The 23,355-nt window shown below is 32.9% G+C and overlaps 1 protein-coding gene across 1 annotated transcript in view; it reads right to left on the bottom strand.

The window, feature by feature from the left end:
* The window catches only part of RB1 (RB transcriptional corepressor 1), a 148,955-nt gene that overhangs the window by 106,087 nt on the left and 19,513 nt on the right, over positions 1–23,355 (bottom strand). The window contains exons 3-7 of the mRNA XM_044668231.1: positions 15,601–15,716; positions 13,822–13,941; positions 12,455–12,493; positions 7,588–7,655; positions 3,812–3,922 (exon numbers count right to left, since the gene is read on the bottom strand). Of these exons, the coding sequence (XP_044524166.1) occupies positions 3,812–3,922; positions 7,588–7,655; positions 12,455–12,493; positions 13,822–13,941; positions 15,601–15,716 (454 nt within the window). The remainder of the gene's footprint in view (positions 1–3,811; positions 3,923–7,587; positions 7,656–12,454; positions 12,494–13,821; positions 13,942–15,600; positions 15,717–23,355) is intronic.

The raw sequence follows: 23,355 nt of genomic DNA, 5'->3' as shown, positions 1-23,355 counted from the left end.
GACTTCAGGAATGCTGAGGGAGCTCTTTTTTCATTTCTACACTAATAGCTGGCTTGTGGGAGATGTGGCTACACTGTAAGTAGTGAGACGTAGTTATCTCAGAAATGGAATTAACTAAAGAATGGAGGAGAAAAGAGATAGTAATGAAGAATTATGATAGTTGCTGCCAAATGATAAAGATGTGAATTTGAGTATAAACAGTAACAAGAATAAGCTGTTGCCTGCATTAATGACCATGTAATGAAAAACAACTATGGCAGGGCAACCAAGATTGATGATGGCATGACATTTGGAAAGGAATATGGGAAGAGTAACATCTTTGAGCACCATGAAGATAGGAAAGTGGAATGTGGCTTAATGAATATAATATGTATTCATATGTTAAGGCAGAAACAAGCTATTCTAATTCTGTAAATTGATCCTCATAGCCATGTTCCAGAACAAGGAGAAATCTATGACTATAAAACTAAATTAAATATTATATACTTCAGTATATTTGTACTTTGTTCTTCCATAACACTGACTCTCTTTAGGATATGAGAAAGAAAGAAAGGCCATGAAATGAGTTACAGAGCTGACAATACTAAAAAAATATGAATATGTTATGAGAATCCAATTAAGAAATAAAATCCAGGAGAAACTAAAAAATAAACTTTTGTGGTTCACATGACAATGTAGTTTTACATTATGCATGCTTAGTACAAAATGTATTGTTTTAGAGTAGGAGAAACATCTTATCTAGTATCTTATAGTGTTAAGCAAAAATAATGTCTACCTTGTCTTACCAGGTAATATCTTCCATCAATTAATCAATTTGTTAAGTACCTACTATGTTCAAGGCACTGTACTACACACAAATACAAAAAAGGAAAGAATTCTGCCCTTTAGGGAGAAGAGATAATAGGTATGTAAAGAATATAGAAGAGATAATAAATATGTAAATAGTGAGGGCCAAACCTAGGCCCAGGTCCAGCTTTCCAGTGCCCTCTGCTAGGGAAGGGAATACTGAACTACTTACCCCCTTCCCCTCCACCCTTCCTTATACTTTCCACTAGCCACCCTATAATATGAACAGGACCAACAACAAGCTAGCCAATCCCAGAACCAATCCTACCTAACAGAACCATGGTAGATCAATACTATAATGAACTGAGCAGAGAGGGTGGCCATGGAAGCTGGGGGGGTGGGGGGGGACATGAAGATTAGAAGTGGGCAAGAGAACCATCACCCCCCCTCCACTTCCTCCTGGTCACTATAGTAAAGGAGAAGCTGCAGTCAAAGGTCAGGCCAACCTAGGCCCAGCCCAACACAGTGCAGTCCCCTTTGCAATACTCTCTGGGGATAGTGGGCTTTATTTGCCACCTATTATAACCCTTATTGGCTTCTCCTTTTTCTCCACCTATGAATGTACTCGTCGAAAAGAGTTATTTAGAATTAAATTCTCTCTAGCCTCTTTCTCCCATTCTTTCATCCCTATCACCTCAATGCTATTTCCCCCATTTCCCAGTCCCATGCTCTCCATTCTGTTCACTATGCCCATTCCAGAATGAATAAATTTCTCCTTGGATCTCTTTCTTTCACCTTCCTTCCATTTACTAGTCTTCTCTGAGACCTAGCTCCCCTGTCAACATTGCCTTCTTGCCTATCTTCTTTAGCACCAGCTATAAAACTCTTCTTATAGCTCATCCCTCAATTCCCTCACACTGGTCCTAAAGGAGGAGTCATAATATTCCTTGCTCCTCGCTGTCACTTACAGACTCCAACTTTACCTCCATCACTCATTGAAAAACATTTAATTTGGGCAGCCATGTGGCTGAGTGGATTGAAGCCTAGAGATGGGAGGTCATGGGTTCAAATCTGGCCTCAGGATACTTCCTACCTGCGGGCAAATCATTTAATCCCAATTGCCTAGCCCTTACTGCTCTTCTGCCTTGGAACTGAAACTTAGTATTGATTCTAAAACAGAAGGTAAGGATTTTTTTTTTAAAAAGAAAGAAAAACATTCAGTCAAAATTTTCCACCCAATCCAAATATTGATAACTGTAACATGCTGAATCCCAAATCATTCTCCCTTCTTTCTTAAAGAATTAAAGTGGGGGCAGCTGGGTAGCTCAGTGGAGTGAGAGTCAGGCCTAGAGACAGGAGGTCCTAGGTTCAAACCCGGCCTCAGCCACTTCCCAGCTGTGTGACCCTGGGCAAGTCACTTGACCCCCATTGCCCACCCTTACCAATCTTCCACCTATGAGACAATACACCGAAGTACAAGGGTTTAAAAAAAAAATTAAAAAAAAAAAAGAATTAAAGATTTGGTTAACCATCAATATTTCCTCATTAACTCCTTCCCTTACACTAGGGAACTTGAATATCCTCAAGATAGTCTCTAAACTCTCTTCAGCTTTCTTAAATTCCATGACCTACTGACCTACTCCTTTATTCTAGCTCGGATATACATAGGTCTAATAATATATTAGAGTTCATAATTACACATAAATTTTCCACTTTCTAATTATGAAGTCTGAAATTTAGTCTATCTAACCATAACTTATTATCCAACCTCTTCTTATGCTCCTTTCTTTCTATAATCAATACTTCATCTCTCCACCATATTAAATTATAGTAAATAAAACATATTTAATATATTTGTGCCTTGTAATTCTACAATTCTGGTTCTCTATAGAATATGAGAAAAAGAAAGAGAGACAGTGAAAAAGAGTTACAGAGCTAACAATAAAAAAAAAATAGAGAGAATATCTTAAGAGAATCTCTCCACCTTTCAATTTCTCAGGCAGTTTCTTCAGCTCTGACTTCCTCTTCCTCACCAACCTCAATCTTATAGTTAGATATTTTAACTCTACACTATTCTAGAATCTCTCACCTCTATTTCACTTTCTTCTTGCCACATTTCAGTCCTGGATTACTCTTCCCAGCTACTTCCCCTTTTCATACTCAAAAACTGCTGAATACAGTTGGAATAAGTCTCACAAATGTCTTCAAAACAATACAAACTTACGTCATCCAACTTCAACTAATACAAACTGGGTCAAAAGGTTTTTAATGTTTAAGAATGGATATTATTTTAGTTCAAATATATTAATTTCATTACTAACTAAAGTGAAGGACAATAGTTCACACTCAGAAAAGACAGTCATGATCAAATGTGATAGACTTTGCTACTAACAGCAATACAATGATCTAGGTCAATTCTGAGGGACTTATGAAAAAGAATACCATCCACATCTAGAGAAAGAACTGTGGGAGTAGAAATGCAGAAGAAAACATATGATTAATTACTTGTTTATTTGGGTATATGATTTGGGGTTTTGGTTTTATAAGATTATATTCTTACAAATATTCTCTTACAAAAACGAATAATGTGGAAATATGTTTTGAGTGATAATATATGTCTAATCCAGTGGAATTGCTTATCCACTCTGGGAGGGGAGAGGAAAGGGGGAGGGAGGCAATATGAATCATGTAACTTTGGAAATCATGGGTAAATTTGTTTTTGGAATAAAATAAAGCTAAGAAAAAAATTTTAATATGAAAAAAACAAAAGTCAGTTAGACTACACTAATAAAAAGCAAATAAGCTAGTATTCATATAAATGTATCATTATACACCATTACAACAGGTTAATTATAATATATTAATATTATTAACACTTACATTGTTTTGTATATATAAATATAAAATCAAGTTTTAAAATCTGAAGTTGGAATTTCAAATTTCACAAAATAATATCATCATTGAGGAAATTACCTATTCAGTAAACTGAACTTAGATATAATGAATAAATCCAGGGAATACTTACTATATGGCTCATTGAGCACTGCAGGAGGTGAGAGTTTGATAAAATAGTCAAGGACACACAACATTAACTGAAATGAAATCACCAGATCATCTTCCATCTGTAATACTTCCCCTAGAAGTAAAAAAGTTCACTTTTTAAATTGTCTAGTGATTAAAGATCAGTAAATTGTAAAAAATTTAGTATATTAACCCTACCAGAGGAATGTTTATTATTTCACAAACAGATAAAATATATTTCAAGTATCTACTTATAAGATCATAGATTTAGAGCTGGAAAAGATCTCAAAAGCCATCTATTTCAATGATTCACAGAAACCTGACCAAGATCACAAGAGTAAGTAGCAAGTATCAGGATTATGATTTGAATTAAGATCCTCTGATTCCAGACTCAGAGGTTATTTATATCATGCAGCCTCCAATAGTATATATATTTAAATATAGAAACTATTTTACATAAAAAGCATGAATAACCCCTGTACCCCAAAAGCCTGTATTCTAAGATAACATTAAAAGATAGAAGTATGTGTATTTATTATATATATTTCCATGGGAAATATGTATATATAAATGAGTAATCTATAAAAATATGCACATATGCATATGTGTATAGAGTGATACATAGACATCTACATAAGTATAGTGTTTCAGTGATGGGCAAACTATTCCCCTCGGGCCAGATCCAGGCTGTAGTTTTTCCATCACTGCCTTAAGCAATTCCCTAATCAGTGATTATTATCTCTGTATATTATATTGTGTATATAATATGTATATGTATAAAGCACATATATACATATACATAATATATATAGTGTATATATAATGTATATTATAATAACTATATTAAAGCTTAAAACTGCACTAAGACTTTTTGGAATATCCTGTACATATATGTTACATGCACACAAACACACATATACACTCACTTTCTCACAATCTGGAAGTAAAAGTTCACATTTTATTGTCTAGTGATTAAGATCAGAAAGTTATAACTTATTACATTAACCATTACTAGGAAGGCAGCTAGGTGGGGCAGAGGATAGAGAGCTGGGCCTAGTATCAAAAAGACCCAAGTTCAAATTCATTTTAATACACTTAATAGCAGTGTAACCTTGGAAAAGTCACTTAATATCTGTTTGCCTCCATTTCCTAAACTGCAAAATAAGAATAACAGCACCTACCTTGCAGAGTTATTGTAAGACTAAAAGGAGATAATATTTGTAAAACACTTAGCACAGATCTTGGCACATAAAAGGCATTATTATATAAATGCTTTTCCCTCTTTTCTCCTCCACTGGATGAATGTTATTATGTAAAAAGTTAAATATATTTCACATATCTACATAGGTCTATGTATACACCCATACACATATACATTTACAGCTAACTCGCTCTTTCAGGGGGCATCTGAAATACATTTCAAACAGGCTTTCAAAATCTGAGTGGAGTGTGGAAATATGTTATATACTGCTATTTACCCCAAATTTGGCTATTAATATGCACTACCAGTCAAAGACAGTTGAAAAACTCACAATTAAATAGTTCTTTAAAGTTTATAAATCATTTTGTATATAATAATTCTATTAAAGAGAGAGTGCAATATTTTAGGGATTTGGAGACTGAGACTCAAAGAAGCTAAACAACTTGTCCAAAATCATACTTCTGGAAAGTTCTTATAGTTCCACAGACAATAAAGTGCCCTGGGTATTTATAACTAGGTAAATCTACATAAATTGTTCAAAGAAACATAAAACACATAGTGAGAAAAGTGTAGTTTCCACATGTGAGCATACTATTAATACAGATATTACTGGACTATGGATAGGGAAATAATAACCCTAAGGATGAAGAACAGGCAAGACTAAACTAAAATTTTGTTTCTATTCTCCCCCTCTCCCCCAGGAGAATGATCTCTCTTGAAACTGAAATTCAAGATAAGCAGGAAGAAGGTAAGATAAATGTCTAACTTCCTCACAGATTCACATAACTCAGCCTAGGTGAACTCTATCCCAACATACTGAAAGAACTGGAAGATAAGATTGTTGAACCATTGTCAGGCTTTTTTTTTTTTTTTAAGATCATGGTGAATGGGAGAGATACTGCAAGACTGGAGAATTTTAAGTGTTGGCCCAGTTAAATGGGAAGCACAAGGAAGAGAAGGTAGTCTGTACAAAGTGTCAGTTTAACATTTCTTGCAATTTAGAATAATATTAATAGATTTGGTTCTGAGTATTTAGAAATGGAAGCAGAATTCACTAAAATTTACTGAATCAAAAAATAATGGATTAAAAGCCAGAAGGAAACTTAGAGATTAAATAACTCTGCCCCTTCATTTTACAAATGAAGAAGTAGAGGCCTGGAAAAAGGAAATTAAATACAGCTAGTGATGCTTAGGAGACATGAACAGTGAGCCCTGGGAAGTATCTGCATTATTCAATTTTTCACTGCATATTTCCCCTTGGATAGAATCAACTACCATATTTTAAACTTTGAATGGTACAATTTTAAATATTTGACCATTTCACAGGATTCATCATTTGCACGAATCTAGACTTAGCTGCATCCAGTCACAAAATTAATGAGTGGCAGAGCCAGAATTAGAATTCAGAGATCCTGACTCCAAATTCAGCGTTCTTTTTACTTCACCATACTGGCTCAGCAAGGAAGAAAAGATCATGGCCCACTAACCTCATTTCCTCTTTTGAAAGATACTAGACTGTTAGATTAACAGAATCATATAGACACAATGAACCTAGATTTCAGCAAAAAGTCTGACACAGTCTTGCATGTTATGTTAGTGGAAAGTTAAAGGCCAGATAATAGTACTGTTAGCTGTGTATCTGGCCAAATTAAATCCCAACAAGTAGGGAGGAGTCAAGGTTAGTACTCCGGCATTTGTCAATTCTCTGCAATTCAACAATTTTATCAATGACTTTGATGAATGCATAGATGGCATGCTTATCAAGTTTGCAGATGACACAAAGTTAAGAATATTAGTCAAGATACTGGATGTCAAAGTCCAAAAAGATTTAAATGGCCACAGCAAAGAATGGGATAAATGACATAATATAATTAAGTTTAAAAGAGATAAATTTAAGTTCTACAGTTGATTTCAAAAAGACAACTCCAGAAGAATGAGATAGGAGAGGTGTGTGGCTGGATAATAGTTCATCTAAAAGAGTTTTAGGGGTTTTAGTGGACTATGAGTTATAATGTGAGTCAAAAATATAATACGACAGCCAAAAAACATTAGTGCAATCTAAGATGAATTAAGAGAAGAAAAAAAGTCCAAGAAAGAGGAAGGTGTAGCATAGGGTTTAGTCCTGAGCCACCACACTTTAGGGAGGATGTTGACAAGCTGAAGCATGTCCATAAAAAAGGCAATTAAGTGGTGAGGAGGTTGAAGGAACCAGGGATGTTTAATCTAGAGAAGAGAAGACTTAAAGGTGATATGAAGCTATCTTCAAGTATTATAGACAGAAATTGACTGAGAAAGAGGATGGAATTGCAGCGAAGTTGATTTGGGCTTGCCATAAAGAAAAAATTTCTTAATGATTGAAGCTATCTCTAAATAGAATGAACTATATCTTGGAAAGTATACATTTTTTTATTAAGGTCTTAAGCAAATGCTGACCACCTTTGTTGAGAATGTTTTGGAATGTATTCTTGTTCAGGTAGAGGTTTAGCTAGATGGCATAGGAGATCCATGAGATATAATAATTTGATAAACAATAATAGCTCACATTTATAGAACTCATTCAATAAATATAATAAATTTACCTTTAGCCAACAAAAACAAGATCCAAGAAACTTTTAGCACCAACATAGAATTTATTTCAGAAGATATCCTAGTAAATAGACCACAGGAAAAAAAAATAAAAATTTATGATAAAAGGCATTAATGATAATATAAAGCCAAATCTAGGGACAGGAAGCATGCATTAGGGCATATTAATTTTTAAAACCATTTATTGTCCTTGGTGGCAAATATGTATTTATTCTGTGATAACTGAAGTCATGTATTATGGTAAAAGTTCAGTCTTAGCAGAAAATTACACAAGGGAGAGGGAGGGAAGAGGATCCAATGTTCAAATATTGTCTTGGTTTTATGTAATTTTTTTAAAAAAGAAGTTTTATTGAAGCCTTTTGTCATCAGTCATTTCTATAAGGAAAAACCTTCTCCCTATCCCAGATCAAACAGTCTTATGATAAGAAAATTTAAGTACAAACATCTAACAAAGTCTACAATAGGAACCAGTAAATAATCCTCTGCCTCCAGGTCTGAAAGAGAGGGATATATTTAATTATCTTTTCTCTGGAACTTTAAGTTTTCCAATTACTCAAAGCTCAGCTTACTTATCCTAACCCTGTTCATCACTATTACCTCCAATCCCTCCACCATTTAGTTGTTTTTCATTTTGTTTCGTTTTGGTTTTCGTCCCCCACCCCAAACCCCAAGGTATCACTTATATTTTAGCTAAACTTTCCTCCTCTTACTACCAGCACCCTTGGTGAACCATTTCAATGCTACACTATCCTCTACAATTAAGTGCTTACCTTCTAATAGTATTGCCCATCTTGACTTGCTGATCCCCAAACTTTGCTTATTCCCACCATGTACTGTTTTAATTCTCACTCATAAACTACTGAAGAAAATCATGAAACTATGCTAGTTCATGATTTTCTTCAGTAGTTTATGAGTTATGCTAACTAGTTCACTACAAAATTGTGTAACATAATCTCAACTAAGCCCAGATTGCAGCAAGACGACTCCTTAATACCTCCTTAAGTGATTCATTCTTCCATTTAAAATAATGTCAGTACTAAACCTTTTCATCTCTCCTCAACCTTCCCCACCTTGATACATCATACTTTGACAACTACAATAGTCTTCTAGTTGGCTTCCCCACCTTGTTTCTCTATACTCTTAACTCAGTTGCCAGTGATCTTTCTTTATAAAGCAGTTTTGATCATTCAATTCTTTTAATCTATAAATAGTGATTCTTTATTCCCTCAAGGATAAAATAAGAAGATCATCTGTTTGGCAGTTAAAGTTCTTCACAACCTGGCCCATTCCTGACTTTCCAATCTTCTTAAACTTATCTTAAATTCAAGTACTCTATGATTCAATCATACTGGCCTTCTTTCTGTTCTTCACACACATGATATGACATGACATATCTCCTGATTCCATAACTTCTTGATGGTTTTCCCCCAAGCTTGGACTACACTCCCTCTTCACCTGATTCTTCAATTCTCTGGTTTCCTAATGTTTTGGTTTTTTTTGTTTTGTTTTGTTTTTGTTTTTTTGTATCCCTAGCACATAACAAAGTACCTAATACCTAATAAATAAATAATTAAAGCTTATCAGTATGTCTTGTTCTTTACTGTTCTGCTAATTTCATTCTTTATGAATTCATACATATCTTTCCATGTTTCTCTGAAATCCTCATGTATCATTTTTATTGTGCAATAATTCTCTGCAATATTCTTTTCCTGTTTTGTCAATTATTCTCCAATTAATGAATATACACATTGTCTGACTTCCTTGATATATGAAAATATATATTTGTATATAGGTATGTATATATACCCAATAGTGGGATCACTGGGTTAAAGTCTATGGACACTGTGATTAAAGGTTACTTTACTGACTAATTTCGAATTGATATCTAGAATAGCTAAACCCAATTCAATTAAATTCAATAAACATATACTAAGGATCTACTATGTGCCAAGTATTGTGCTAAGCACTGGGAATAAAAATTTTAAAAAATGCTGTCTCTGCCCTTCAAGAAGTTTATAATCTAAGGAGGGAAGATAATACACAAAAGAAATCTGAAATAGGGTAGGGCATCAGAGGAGAAAATGAAGAAAATTCAAAGCTCAATTAAGAAAAGTGGCCTGACTCTCCAAAGCCTGTTCTGATCTTTTGTCATCTGCCAATTTTGTAGAGTGTGAGGTGGCAAAAGGAAATGACTATGGCATAAAAAAACAGAGGCATCAACAGACCTTAAAAAAATAAGCCAAAACAAAAATCTCCCCTAATAGTATGATTCTAATGAAGCTTCACCTTTAAAATTTAGGATCACAAAATAAGGTACAAATTAATGGGTATTTTATTGTTTTAGCATTTTAAAAAAAGTTCTCTCTCCTATTCCCCTCTCTCCAAAGTGACAGTTTTTAAAAAATCCTTATTATAAACTTGTGTAGTTCAGCAAAACAAATTTTAACATTGAGCATATCCAAAAATGTACGTATCATTCTGAAATTTAAGCCCATCAACTCTTTGTCAGGAGGTGGATGACATGATTCATCTTCAGGCCTCTGAACTAAAGACCAGCATTGATCAGAATTTAAAATCAAAGTTGTTTTTCTTTATAATGTTGTCATTATGTAAATGATGTTCTATTTCTGTTCATTTCACTCTGTATTAGATCATAAAGGTCTCCCTAAGTTTCCGATCAAATTGTTCATTTCACCATTTCTTATGGCACATATTATTTATTATACATTTACAACAATTTGTTTAATCATTCGTCAAATAGGAGGACACCTTGTTAATTTCCAGATTTTAGTCTATGAAAGAGAAGCCATTAACATTTATTTATATAGGACCTTTTCTTCTTTTCCTTATCTCTTTAAGGCACAGGCCAACTAGGAGTATATGGTTGATTTAATTATTAATACCATATTTGCATTATAGAATGAGACTGAAAAGATGCCTTCTTTTCTTATTTTGTAAATAATTTGTGTAATATTGGAATTATTTTTTTGAATGTTAGAACTCACTTGCAAATCCATCTGGTCCTAGAATTTTGTTCTGGTTTTTTTTTGGAAAGTTCATTTATGACTTGCTCAATTTTTTCCCCTGATAGTATGTTAAATAATATACTTTTTTCTTCTGTTCACCTTGACATTTTAATTTTTTGAAGTAGTCATCTATTTCTCCTAAATTATCAGTTTTTTGGATATAATTGAACAAAATAATTTTATAAATTTATTTTATACATTTACATAAAAATAATTTTCTCTTCAATTGTTATAAAATTTCCTTTTTATTTCTGATATAATTTGGTTTTCCTCTATTTAAAAAAATTGACTAGCTGTTTATTTGCTTAGTTTTTTAAAGAAAAAAACAGCTCCTGGATTTATCAATTCAACTTTTTAAAAAATTTCAGACTATGTTAATTTCTTCTTTTCATAATTTTTTTGTTTTGTTATTTGGTTGAAGATTCTAATTTGTTGTTTTTGTTTTTACTTGTATGCCTAACTCATCAATGGGTCTTTCTTTTACTGATGAAAGAATTTAGAAATAGAAATTTCCTTCAGAGAAGCTTTAGTTCAATCCAATTTATTACACTGTCATTACTGTTATTTTCTTTGATGAAATTTTCTATTATTTCTACAATTAGTTGCAGGTCTTTGGGATTATATTAGTTTCTAATTACCCATTCTTTACAAAATTATTACTTTTATTTCATTGTTATCAGTAAATGATGCGTTTAATATTTCTGCCTTTCTATGTTTTGATGAAGTGTTTATGCCCCAAAACATAATCATGCTTTCCATTTTTGTCAATTTCCTAGGTGTGAGGTGGTACATGGAAACGATTGTGATTATTAAAAAAAGGCTTCAATGAAACTTAAAGAACAAGTCAAAACAAAAATCTCTACAAAGATTACATGAAGCTTTATCTTTTAAGTTTCTTATTTAAAAACAAGGCAAAAATTGTGAAGATAAGCACTTTTTGTAAATATATTGATATTATATCATACAACATTTTACATGGCTGGTTAGTATGCTGGCTTGATTTATATTTCATATATGCCTACTTAATTGATGTATATTTTATATATACTTTAGAAAATTTTCAAATATATGGCACTGATACACAAAATATGATTTGTTAAATGTAGTTTTTGTAACCATTACATAAAAACCTAGGCATCAAGTCATTCTCATTTGCCAGTAATCTGATCCTCTATTATTAGAACACTGGTTCCAAGAAAAAATTAGGTTTGACTTACATTACTTTAATTTATAGAATATTTCTCAGAAATATAATCAACTACATAAGTAAAAACTAACTTTGTGTGAGTTATTCTACCATCTTCCATTCCTCAAGTCAAAAACTACAGATGCCCATTAGGTAACATGCATTAACAACTTATTTAATTGTCATTAATTAAATTTGTTCTTTTTTTAAAACATTTATTAATATTCATTTTTAACATGGTTACATGATTCATGCTCCTACTTTCCCCTTCACCCCCTGCACCCTCCCCAAAATTAGTTTGTTCTTGATAAGTGTGTGGTATTTTATGAAATAGCTGTTGTTGCTTATTAGTTGAATATGTGAAAAAACTCAATAAATATTTACTGATTAATTGATTTGAGCTGTTTTCATGAATGATGAACAACACTGAGCCACTTGCTACATTCTGCTTAACATACAAATAACACATGGAAGGTTAATATCAGAGCCCATAGCCACGGAATCTTTGTGATGTGGTAAATGATATTTGTCACACATGAACTCTTAAGTGTAGCCCCACCCTCTAAACAAAGGAGACAATTAGGATCAATATATACTTGATTAGTACAAGAAAAAAGAAAAATCAAAATAGCATTCTGAATCACTTACGGACTACTAGGTTGAGCCATATATATAAGTCCACATGTCCTGAAAGGGAAGAATATATCATTTAGGCTAAGAATTTCTTAAAACTGAAAATTGCTTAGTCCGGGAGTTTTTTTATTTTATTAAGAAAATGCTTTGGATTTTTAAAAAAGAAAATGCATTTTTAGGAAGATAAAAGTTACAAAACTTTTTTTCCAATTTCAGAAATTTCACACTGAGAAAAGTGAAATTATGGTTTAGAGACAAGAATTTTTCCCAAAGCAGGAGTTCTCCACACCAATGAAATCATATACTCAGACTAAAATAATGATAGTAATAATACATACCAAGATACTTTAAAAATTTAAAGAAAGCTAAATGTACATTACTTTCCATAATTTTAGTATACAATAATACTATCATTGTACCATGATCATTTGCATGATTCCATTAGACACAGCTTTGAAATAAACAGTGTTTACATAATGGTTAATACTCTCAGTAGCTTTGCAGAAAATGCTAAGTTAAATGAGGCAGAATAATTCAGTCTTGCAGAAAAGTAAACACTTTTACTAAACCAACCTACCCCAAGGCATTAATTCTCAATTGCTCTCAATTGTATATATGGATTATTTACTAAAGATTCTGCATCCCAAACAGCATCATTATGCCAGATGGCACATTTCTGGTCTACTTCTTTAAACTATTCTTTGAAATGTGCTCAGAAAATCCAAAGTAATTTTAAAATTATTTATTGAAATATGTATGTGTATACACACACATATATGTATCTATGAATTTGTATGTAAAAAGGTTGAGCTATTAGGGGTAGGGAAATGCAATATCATACATGCCAAATCTAAATGTAAGTTACTTTTAGCTTACCTGTACTACTACTCTCCTATCACGAGTTAGCTACAATACATATACTATTAAGCAATATTTATTGCTCTTCCCATATTAAAATCTTGTTTTTTCTATTTTCTTGTTATTCTCTATAGGATTCTTTTTTGTCTCCCTCCTTTATCTTTCTTTTCTTTCCCACAATCTTATATACCTTTTGGGAAAATGGTGGCCTATTTGGTTTTAGAAACGAGGTGTTAAAGACTGTAAAGTTATAGAGATGGAGAAATACTGTTCCAGTACACAAAGTATTTTTTCTTAATACTCCCTTAAATGAATATTTCTTAATAGTCCCCAGGAGAATTTATAAAATTTTCTTAGGGAAGCTGATAGGGGAAAGGAAACGAGGATGATTAAAGTAGGATATATAAGTTGAAACCCTTTTGATCACAAGAAAGTAGAAAGTTCCACAGTAGTTGGACAAAATGAACATGAGGCCAATAAATTCAGATCAGATTTATTTCTTAAAAAAAAAAATTTCATTTTACCTTTCCAGTTTGTCGTAGAGTGCAAATAAAACATCATATTTCTTCATTAGTCTGGAAACAGCACTGTCAACTTTAGTACTGGTATCAATTTCTCTTAGCAAATGATAAAATTTGTGTACACTACAAGGAAAAGGATTAGAAAAAATAAGCTAGAAACAATGCGTGCTACAATTTTACTAAATGAATCAGTTATATTCCTTGTGGTAATTATCAATTAGACCTTGAAGAAAAATCATAAGATAGCTTTCTTCACCAATTTGACAGGGAGAGGAAATATAGTTATCAATAAGATAGGTCATTATAAGAAATAAAAAATTCAAGTTCTAAATAGTTTCACTAATTAAAATATTACCTGGATATAATAGAAAAGGTTTGTAAACCAGTCAAAATCAAATTCTCCTAATTTCATTGTTTGACAAAATAGATCTATTTTTTTTAGGTTACTACTTAGGGCTCATTTTAGTACTTTTTCCTTGCTTTACACCAATTGATTTCTTGTTATCTGCTATAACCGTAATACATTATTTTTTATAATTCACATGCACATTTCATTTTTACATGATAGAGGAGCTAGATCTGTGATTTCACCAGAAAATGTAATGCTCCAGTCAAGAAACCCTCTCCAAATACACATCTATCCTTAGAGATGCCTCGATCTCTGAGAGAGTAAGGGCTTTGCTCAGGACACATGGTCAGTCTGTGTCAGCGATTGGACATTTACCCAGGTCTTCCAAGCTCCAGGTCCAGCTTTCTATTCACTAGACCACAGGGATTCTCTTGGAATACACAAACTATTATATGTTTCTATTAGTTGTGAAGCTATGTCAGGAAACAATTATAACTGGTTATTTTAATTAACAAAACTAAAACAATGATTTATAAAATATTTGGTAGATTATATTTAATTTAATAAATTAGACAAATATATTGAAGCCATTTTCCCACATTATAAGTTCTATGAAAATCCTACTGATACCTCAAAGCATGTAAATATGTTTTCAAAGACTGTGCCATTTAAGTCCATATTTGGCAGATCCTCAAGTTAAAAGTATTGAAATGGGCCCAGCAATAGACGGTGTACATCTGTCATCTGAGGACTTCCAGATTAAACAAAGAAGATCACTAACAGAAAGTTGGCCACAGGTGATCAATTATTTTGGCCATAGTAAATCATGAAGACTGCTAATAGATATAAGGATTGTATTTTATATCAGTAAGGGAAATGCTCATAACAGTAAACTCACTGATACTTAAAGTACTAGAAAGTAATAATACAACAAAAATCTTAACTCAAATTCTAGAATTTGTAACTGTTTTATTTAACTAAAACAAGGACAAAGCTATATCATCAATCTGATATAAACTGAATAATTAGATTAACCCAAAAGTATGTCTGAACATGTGTTTTCTTCAAAGTTGAATTTTTTTTTTCTTTTAATTTTATTTTTTTAAACCTTTACCTTCCATCTTAGAATCAATACTGTGTACTGGTTCCAAGGCAGAAGAGTGGTAAGAGCTAGGCATGGGGGTCAAATCATTTGCCCAAGGTCACACAGCTGGGAAGTGTCTTGGCCACATATTAACACAGGACCTTCTGTTTCTAGGCCTAGCTCTCTATCTATTGAGCCACCCAGCTGCCCCCTAAAGTTGAATTTTCTTTGTAAAAGACTATTACCCAGTTTGGTACCATTTTATGATTTCTTACTTATGCAGTGAAAATGTGAGTTATATGTTGCAGTTTACTTTGACAAATATTTCTACTGACATTACAAAATGTACCTTATATCTATGTTTTTCTGAAGCTCAGTAAAGGTGAATGGCATCTCATCCAGGTCTATGGCTGCAGTGAATATACAGATTCCCCATAATTCCTTTTTCTTTTGAATATCATATTCCTATGGAGAAAAAACAGAATTCATCAATTCACCGGATTCAGAAGCACTATAATAGAAATAGATATAAAAGTGATAATTTTTTCAGAATATCAAAATTAGAAGTCTTAAACATACATTTTCATGCCTCAAAAGGATTCACACATATACTGCACTTAAATGATTTGTTTTTTGCTGGAGTAGTTGACTTTTTAAAAACAAAATTATCAGAAAGATCTAATCATAAAAATATAGAAAATTATATGATCATATATTTGATGTAAATGTCTGATCCAATGCCATTCATAGTCAACATCAGAATGTGAACATTCATAATTCATACATTTTGTCTGAAATCAAGCCCATTCTCTGATCTAATTTTGAATTTTTTCAACTAGTTCAAAATTAATGCCTAAAAAAAGTCTATTTTATCTAATCTCTAATATACTAAAAATGCAAAAGCAAACAAGTTAACAAATAATTTTAAGTAGGAAACTACTAGTTTTGCAAAGGAAAAATAAGAAGAGTATGCATTTTTAAAACATTTACCAATAATTCGATTTTAATTTTTCAATTTTGATGAAGTTAAGCATAAATTATCTAAACATACCATTCAAATAATCAAATATTCTAAAATAGCCACAAATCTACAAAGAAAAATTATACAGTAATATCACCATGTAGTATTGCTTTAAGACCACAAAGCATTATGGTGTATTAGAAGTCAGAAGACCTAGTTTTAAAATCAAGCTGTTTGATTTTATATTCAAGGCAAGTCACTAACCTCAGTTTCCAAAACAGTAAAATAATACTAATAATTGTTGTTTGTTGTCACTTTAGTTATTTTAGTCTCTTTGTGATCCCATCTGGGGTTTTCTTGGCAAAGATACTAGACCAGTTTCCATTTTTTCTTCCAGCTCATTTTAATTTTATAGAGGAGGAAGCCGAGGCAAATAAGGTTAAGAGACTTGTTCAGGGTAAACAGTTACTAAGTATCCGAGATAACATTTGAACTCAGATCTTTTTGACTCTTTTTGACTACAGTTCAGCACTCTACCCACTATACACTTACCTGCCCCAATGCTAATAATACATAATACATAAGATTTATTGAAATAAAGTATTTAAAGAACTTTGCAAATCCTAAAGCATTAGTATATGTGTTAGAAATTATTCAAACATTATTTCACTTGATCCTCATAATAACATAGTACTAGTATTATACTCTTATTAAAAGATAAGGAATTTCAGGTTCAGAGAAGATGGTATGTATAAATCATCACACAACTAGTAAATAATTCAGCCCTAATTCAAATTGAAGTCTTCTGACTCCAAATCTAATTAGCACTAAATTGTCTCTTCCTCTAAATATGACAGCAAATGCTTTATTTATCACTAGTTATATTCCTGGATAACAAGATGGTATAGTGGATAGAACACCAGGTCTAAAGTCAGGAATACCTCTTTCTAAATTTAATCTGAGCTCAGTCACTTACTAGCTGTGAGACCTTGGGCAAGTCACTTATCCCCTTTTTATCTCAGTTTCTTCATCTACAAAATGAACCAGAAAAGGGAATAGCAAACCTTTCAAGTATCCTTGCCAAGAAAGCCCCAAATGAAGTATTATAGAATTAGACACAAACAAAACGACTGAACAATAACAAATATGACCACCATTATATGCAATCAAATTTGGCAAATGTGAGAGGAAAATGTCAGCTTTGAAACAGGTTTTTCTTTGAAAAGACATAGTCAAAGATAGTAATAGTTGGAAAACTCTTATATACAGGTAAACGCTTGCCTTAAAGTGCTCCTTCTCCACCCTTTGTGCAATACTAGCCACCCTTTTCTTCCCACCCCACCCTCACTGGCCATCTATAAGGTACTTAATGACCTTATGCTGCTTTTTAGCTACCCAGAGATGTTTTAGTAGATTCATCTAAGTCAGCCTTCTTAGAGCAGTGTTCCATATTCTAAACCTATTTCTTTACTTAAATCAAAGCTTGTTTCACATATGAAAATAAAGGTGATTTAAAAACAAAAAAATATCATTGCTTTAAAGTAATCATTTATTCTCTAATTTATTCCTTTAAAAAGACTCTTTCACTAGTAATGCTATAGAAAGCAACCTAAAAAAAACCAATTCTCATGATGTGAGGGCTAATAATGAATGATTTAAGATGTTTGGATTTTTTCCATTCTGAATATAATTCTCCTCCCTCTGGAAGAGGAAAAAATCTCTAACTGAGCAGAGGGATGTTTACAACTCCTATAAAATTATACTATCTTAACTCTCTATTTATAACACTGGCTATGCCTATGACTTCAGGTTTTGTGAGTATACAAAAGTATATGATAAGAAGATTTAAAAAGTTGTTTCACACTGTCATACTTATTTTTTCTAATTATCAACTGATTTAAAATAGAAAAATAGATCTAACTAAACAACCTTATGCAATTCTGTTCCCCACCTGAAAAAATATCAAAAAATTAAGCTCCTCTTTTCCAATCCTCCATTGTAACAAATAATAAATACCATTAGCAGACAATTATATACAACTCTAAAGCTTACAAAACACTTTATACTTTTTATCTCATTTGATCCTTACAGTAATCTTGTAAGGTAGATAAATCAGGAATTATCATTTCCATTTTAGAGATGAAAAAAACTAGAGTTCAGTGACTCTGAATTGCCAAATTGTCAAATAAGTATTAAGTTTTAGAAGTGCATTTTGAACTCGGGTCTCAACGCAATTCCCAATTAGCAATTTTTACAATAACTCATACTGCCTTCCTATAACAAAAAGAAAACCAGTTTTATAGATAACTATAATGTAAATTGCAGAGAAACAAAATATTTTTAGTGAGTTAAGAAATGCAATTTGGGATGTTTAATTTTCAAGGCAGATACTTTTTTTCCCCAATCTATTTTCTTATTCTATGAACCAAAACAATGATCTGTCATCCTAATTTTTTTAAAGGGCAACCTAAATAGAACATTAGAGATCAAAGAACCAAGGCTCATACTGAAACTGTTAGCCTGAAATTTTCCACATAAAGCAAAATGGTTATTTTGAAAGAAAAAGACTATACTTCTTCCATTAATGCCCCATCACAAAAAAAAAAATAACATGGCTACTCAAATCAGTATGTAAAGCTAAAATTTATGTCTGCCTCAGAGCTACCTCATTTAAAAAATATGGTTTGTATACTAAAGATCAGTTACATTAAGGAAGAGGGAAAAGAAGAGGTAAATACAGTGTAATAAATTACATGACTAGATTTTCCACAAAATAATGAATGTTACAAAGTTCACATATTTTTGAAACTTTCTTTCACTTATTTGCACATAAAATTTAAGAAATGCTTATTTTCTATAAGATTGTTACTTCTTGTTCATTTTATGCCATTTTCTAAATAAGCATATTTTTATCCAGATACAACTTGTTATATTTTACCATTTGAAACTATTTGATTTTTTAAAAAAATTTCCAAATCCAAATACATGCAAAGGCACTGAGCAAGCTACTGGTTACACAAAAATGAAAAATAATAGTCCCACAAAAATCATAGATTCTATTGAGAGAAAAACAATCAGTATACAGATAAGTATATGACAAGCTACAGAGTAATGATGACAAAGAAAAGATTCTGACAAAATACACTAAGAAAATATGAGGAGGCAAAGAACAATTGTGGCTGGAGAGTGGAAAGGGAATCAAGGAAGGCTTCATAAAGGATATCTGTGCTAAGCATTCAAGGAAAAAAAGGAATTTTGACAGTCATAGATGAGAAAGATATGAAAAGTATGATATATATCTGTTTCAATAGCCCATTTGGAATGAAACATAAAATGAGTAAAAATAAAGCTGGAAAGGTAGGCAAAAGCTATCTTCTCACAAATTCCTTGCTACCTAATCCTATAAGTATGTCTTGTCAAACCTCAACCCTGGATTACTCCTACCAGCTGACTACTTTGCTCCAATTCATTGTCAGTTAATAGAGCTGAAAAGAAAAGAAAACAAAACAAAAAAATAAGCACATTAACTATATTGATTATAAATTTTTGTTATATAATAATTTCAACTTGGCTTTCACTACAGCAAGGCATTCCAGGATTCCCTAATCAATTTGCTATCCCACTCTCCCCAGTGGCTATTCTAAACCTCATTTCACCTCAAGCGTACCACAGCATATGCTTTTTGCTAAGAATCTTGCCTCTTACTTGACAAAAAAACAAAACAAAACAAAGTAACTTGTAAAGAGCTCCTTCTTTTCCTCTCTGCCTTAACTAAAATTACTCAGACATCTTTCCCCACTATGTTCTCTTTCATTCTAGTATCTGATGAAAAAATGGACTGTCTCCTTGCTAAAGTCAACCCCTATGAGACCTGGTTCCAACTCTCCAAATCCCTACTTCTCCAGTAGACTGCATTATTATACACATTTTTAAACTTATCTTCATTTCCCCCCCATCTATCAGCTACTTTCTCTGCTGTCTATACCATACCAATGCCTTCCTCATTCTTCAAAACAAAACAAAACAAAACAAAACAACAAAAAACCAACCTTGTTGATTCTACAATTCTCAGCAGTTATAATCCAATGTCCTTCCTTTTCTTCATGTTGAAATTCCTTGAGAAAGTCATCTATCCTTGATGGCTCTACTTTTCATTTCACTGTCTTCTTAAGCCTCTGCAATTGAACTTTCTACTCCTGCTTCCGTGGCTTGCTTCAAGACAGCTCAAAACACATCTCATGAGGTCTCCCTGGTCCTCCCAGCTGCTAGTCTCTTCCTTTCTGATACTACCTTCTCTTCATTCTGTGTCTTGTGTGACTCTAATTATTTTTATGTTTGTTCATTAGAATGCAAATTTCTTGAAGGTAGAGACAATTTTTGCCTCTCTTTATATTCCCAATGCTTAGTATAATGCATGTCACATATTAACTGCTTAATAAATGCGTGTTGAATGAATGGCTTACCCCATATTCAACAAAATGGAAGAGACAACAAAAAATGGCAAATTAAGTGTTGGGGGCATAGTAGGAAAAGAGGTATTCTAAAACACTATTGGGGGAACTGTGAATGGGACTACCAATCTGCAACTATTCAAAGAAAGTGACTAAAATGTCCATATCCTATGACCCATACACTAGGAAGTCAAAAAGAAAAAGAAAAGTCCCACGTAAACCAAAACATTTATGGCAGCATTTTTGTAGTAGCAAAGAACTGGAAGCAAAGCAGATGTCTTTGCTGGAACTGGGAAATGGTTAAACAAACCGGAGTTCAGAAATAGAATTCTACTATATTCTAAGAAATAATCAGAAATGTGCAACTTAAGTGAATTGAAGTAAACAAAACTAGGAAAACAATACACAGGAATCCCTTTCACATCATGACTTTCCCCATAGCAGTTTTGATGTATTGTGGATCCGCATGAGAGGTTAAATGGGGGATGGGGAAGTGGGAGTTTTGGAGAAGCCATAGACCACACATGAAGGCCAGCAAAAAGAAAAAGTTTAGGAACTCAGAAATGCATAAAATATATTTATAGTATTGTATAATATCAATATACTTTACCTTTTAATACCATAAACATACACAATTTCTTTTTTAAAGTTAAAATAAGTAAAAAGTTAGTTTTCAAAAAGAACATGAAAGCCAAAAAATTTTACACAGATTTTCCAGATGGGCTCCAAAACTCCCATGATGTGGAAGGGATACTTGCATAAAATTACAACAATGAAAATGGAAAGAACAAGAATAAAGCAATCAAAACTGAATGTTTTCAAGATTATAATGACAAAGGTGGAATCAAGATGGCAGAGTAATAGTAAGAAATATAGCAAGATTCCTTCCCCTACCTCTACCCCCTACATTCCCCACAAACTCCTGCAAACATATGTAGAAAATGCATCAGACACAATACTGGTAGGGAAACCTAAGAAAAATAAAACAAAAGCCAATCCTTTTTTCATCTCAGACAGAGAGGTCTGTAGATGGGGTCTGGTCAGAGCACTCTAGTACAAGAAGAGGTTGTGCACCAGGAAGAAGAAGTTTGCCACCTGGAAACTTTGCTATCCAACCAGCTTCAGGTCACAAAAGTAGGACAGAATGAAAAGAGGAATTATATCTAGAAGTGGCATTCTGGGGTGAAGAACAGTTGCAGGCCCTAGCCTGTGTACTGAGCAAGAAGAAAGTTAAGAAACAAATATCAGAAGTAATAGCTCATACCCTAGGAACAGAGCAGGGTCTCAGGTACAACTTTTAGCTCAAACTGAAGTCTGAAGAGGAATGGCAGGAATCCCAGACTAAAGGGGAGCCTACAGTTCTGTCACTCAAACTACAGAGTTTTCCAATAGTGGCTAAGGCTAGCAGCAGTCTACTAATGCTCAGACCTAAACCCAGGTCAAGAACTTAAGAGCTCAGACCAGGGAGAAAATAATCAAATTTTGTTCTGGATCAGACCTTTTTGAGAATACTGAAAACTTGCAGGTCTCTAGACTGAGTTATCCCAAGAGGCAATAATAACACAATCCTCAATAGCTCAAGAAAGAGCTTACGAGACCAGCCTAGACCTTCCCTACAGAGATGCCAAAAGCCCAGACTTAAAGTACAAAATTAGAAAAATTGGAAGTACAAGCAAACAAAAAAGAATCCCACAACAAAAAGCTATAATGGGGTTAGGAAAACTCAAGACACAAACTTGGAAGAGAATGACTCCAACATATCTATAAACAAAATCTCAAAAAAAACCCAAAACCAAACACCCATAGTTTATGCACAAAATCAACTAGAATTCCTAGGGGACATAAATGAAGAGTATTTTTTTAAAAGTTTAAAATGTTTTTATGAGTGAAATGAAATCATTAGAGGAAAAAATTTCAAAAAGAAATGAGAGCTATAGAAGAAAAATGGAAAAGGTATTAACAGCTTAACACAAGAGGTACAAAACTGTCCAAGCATCCAACTTCCTGAAAATTAGGATGGGAGGGTCAGCCGGGTGGCTCAGTGGGTTGAGAGTCAGGCCTAGAGACAGAGGTTCTGGCTTCAAATCTGGTCTCAGACACTTCCTAGCTGTGTGACCCTGGGCAAGTCGCTTAAACCCCATTGCCTAGCCTTACCACTCTTGTCTTAGAACAATACACAGAACTGATTCTAAAATGGAAGGTTAGGGTTTTAAAAAATGAGATGGGCCAAATAGAAGCTAATGATGCCATGAGACAATAAGAAATATGAAAACAAAAGTCAAAAGTCTGAAAAAATAGAAAAAATATAAAGTATCTCATGGGAAAACAATTTATCTGCAAAATTGATCAAGGAAAAAACCTTGAAAATTTCCCAGAACTCTTAGAACCAGACGGCAAAGCAGAAAGAGTAAGACTCCATCAATCACATCCTTACAGAAAATCCAAAATTAAGACTCTGAGAGACATTACAGTTCAAATCCAGAGCTTTTGAGTAAAAGGGGGAAAAAAATACTTCAAGCAGCCAAAAGAAAGAATCAAAGTTCTGAGAAGTCGCAGTTAGGAACACATATGATTTATAGCTACATTATGATTAAGAAGTAGAGAGTATAGAATATGTTGTTCTATAAGCAAAGAATAAAGGCTTAGAGCCAAGAATAACTCAACCAGCAAAACACAGTATAATGCTACAGGG

This window comes from Gracilinanus agilis, chromosome 3, assembly GCF_016433145.1.
Source record: "Gracilinanus agilis isolate LMUSP501 chromosome 3, AgileGrace, whole genome shotgun sequence".
Lineage (NCBI taxonomy): Eukaryota > Metazoa > Chordata > Mammalia > Didelphimorphia > Didelphidae > Gracilinanus > Gracilinanus agilis.
Note: the sequence above shows the minus strand (reverse complement) of the source record. Positions and strands in the feature narration are given on the sequence as shown.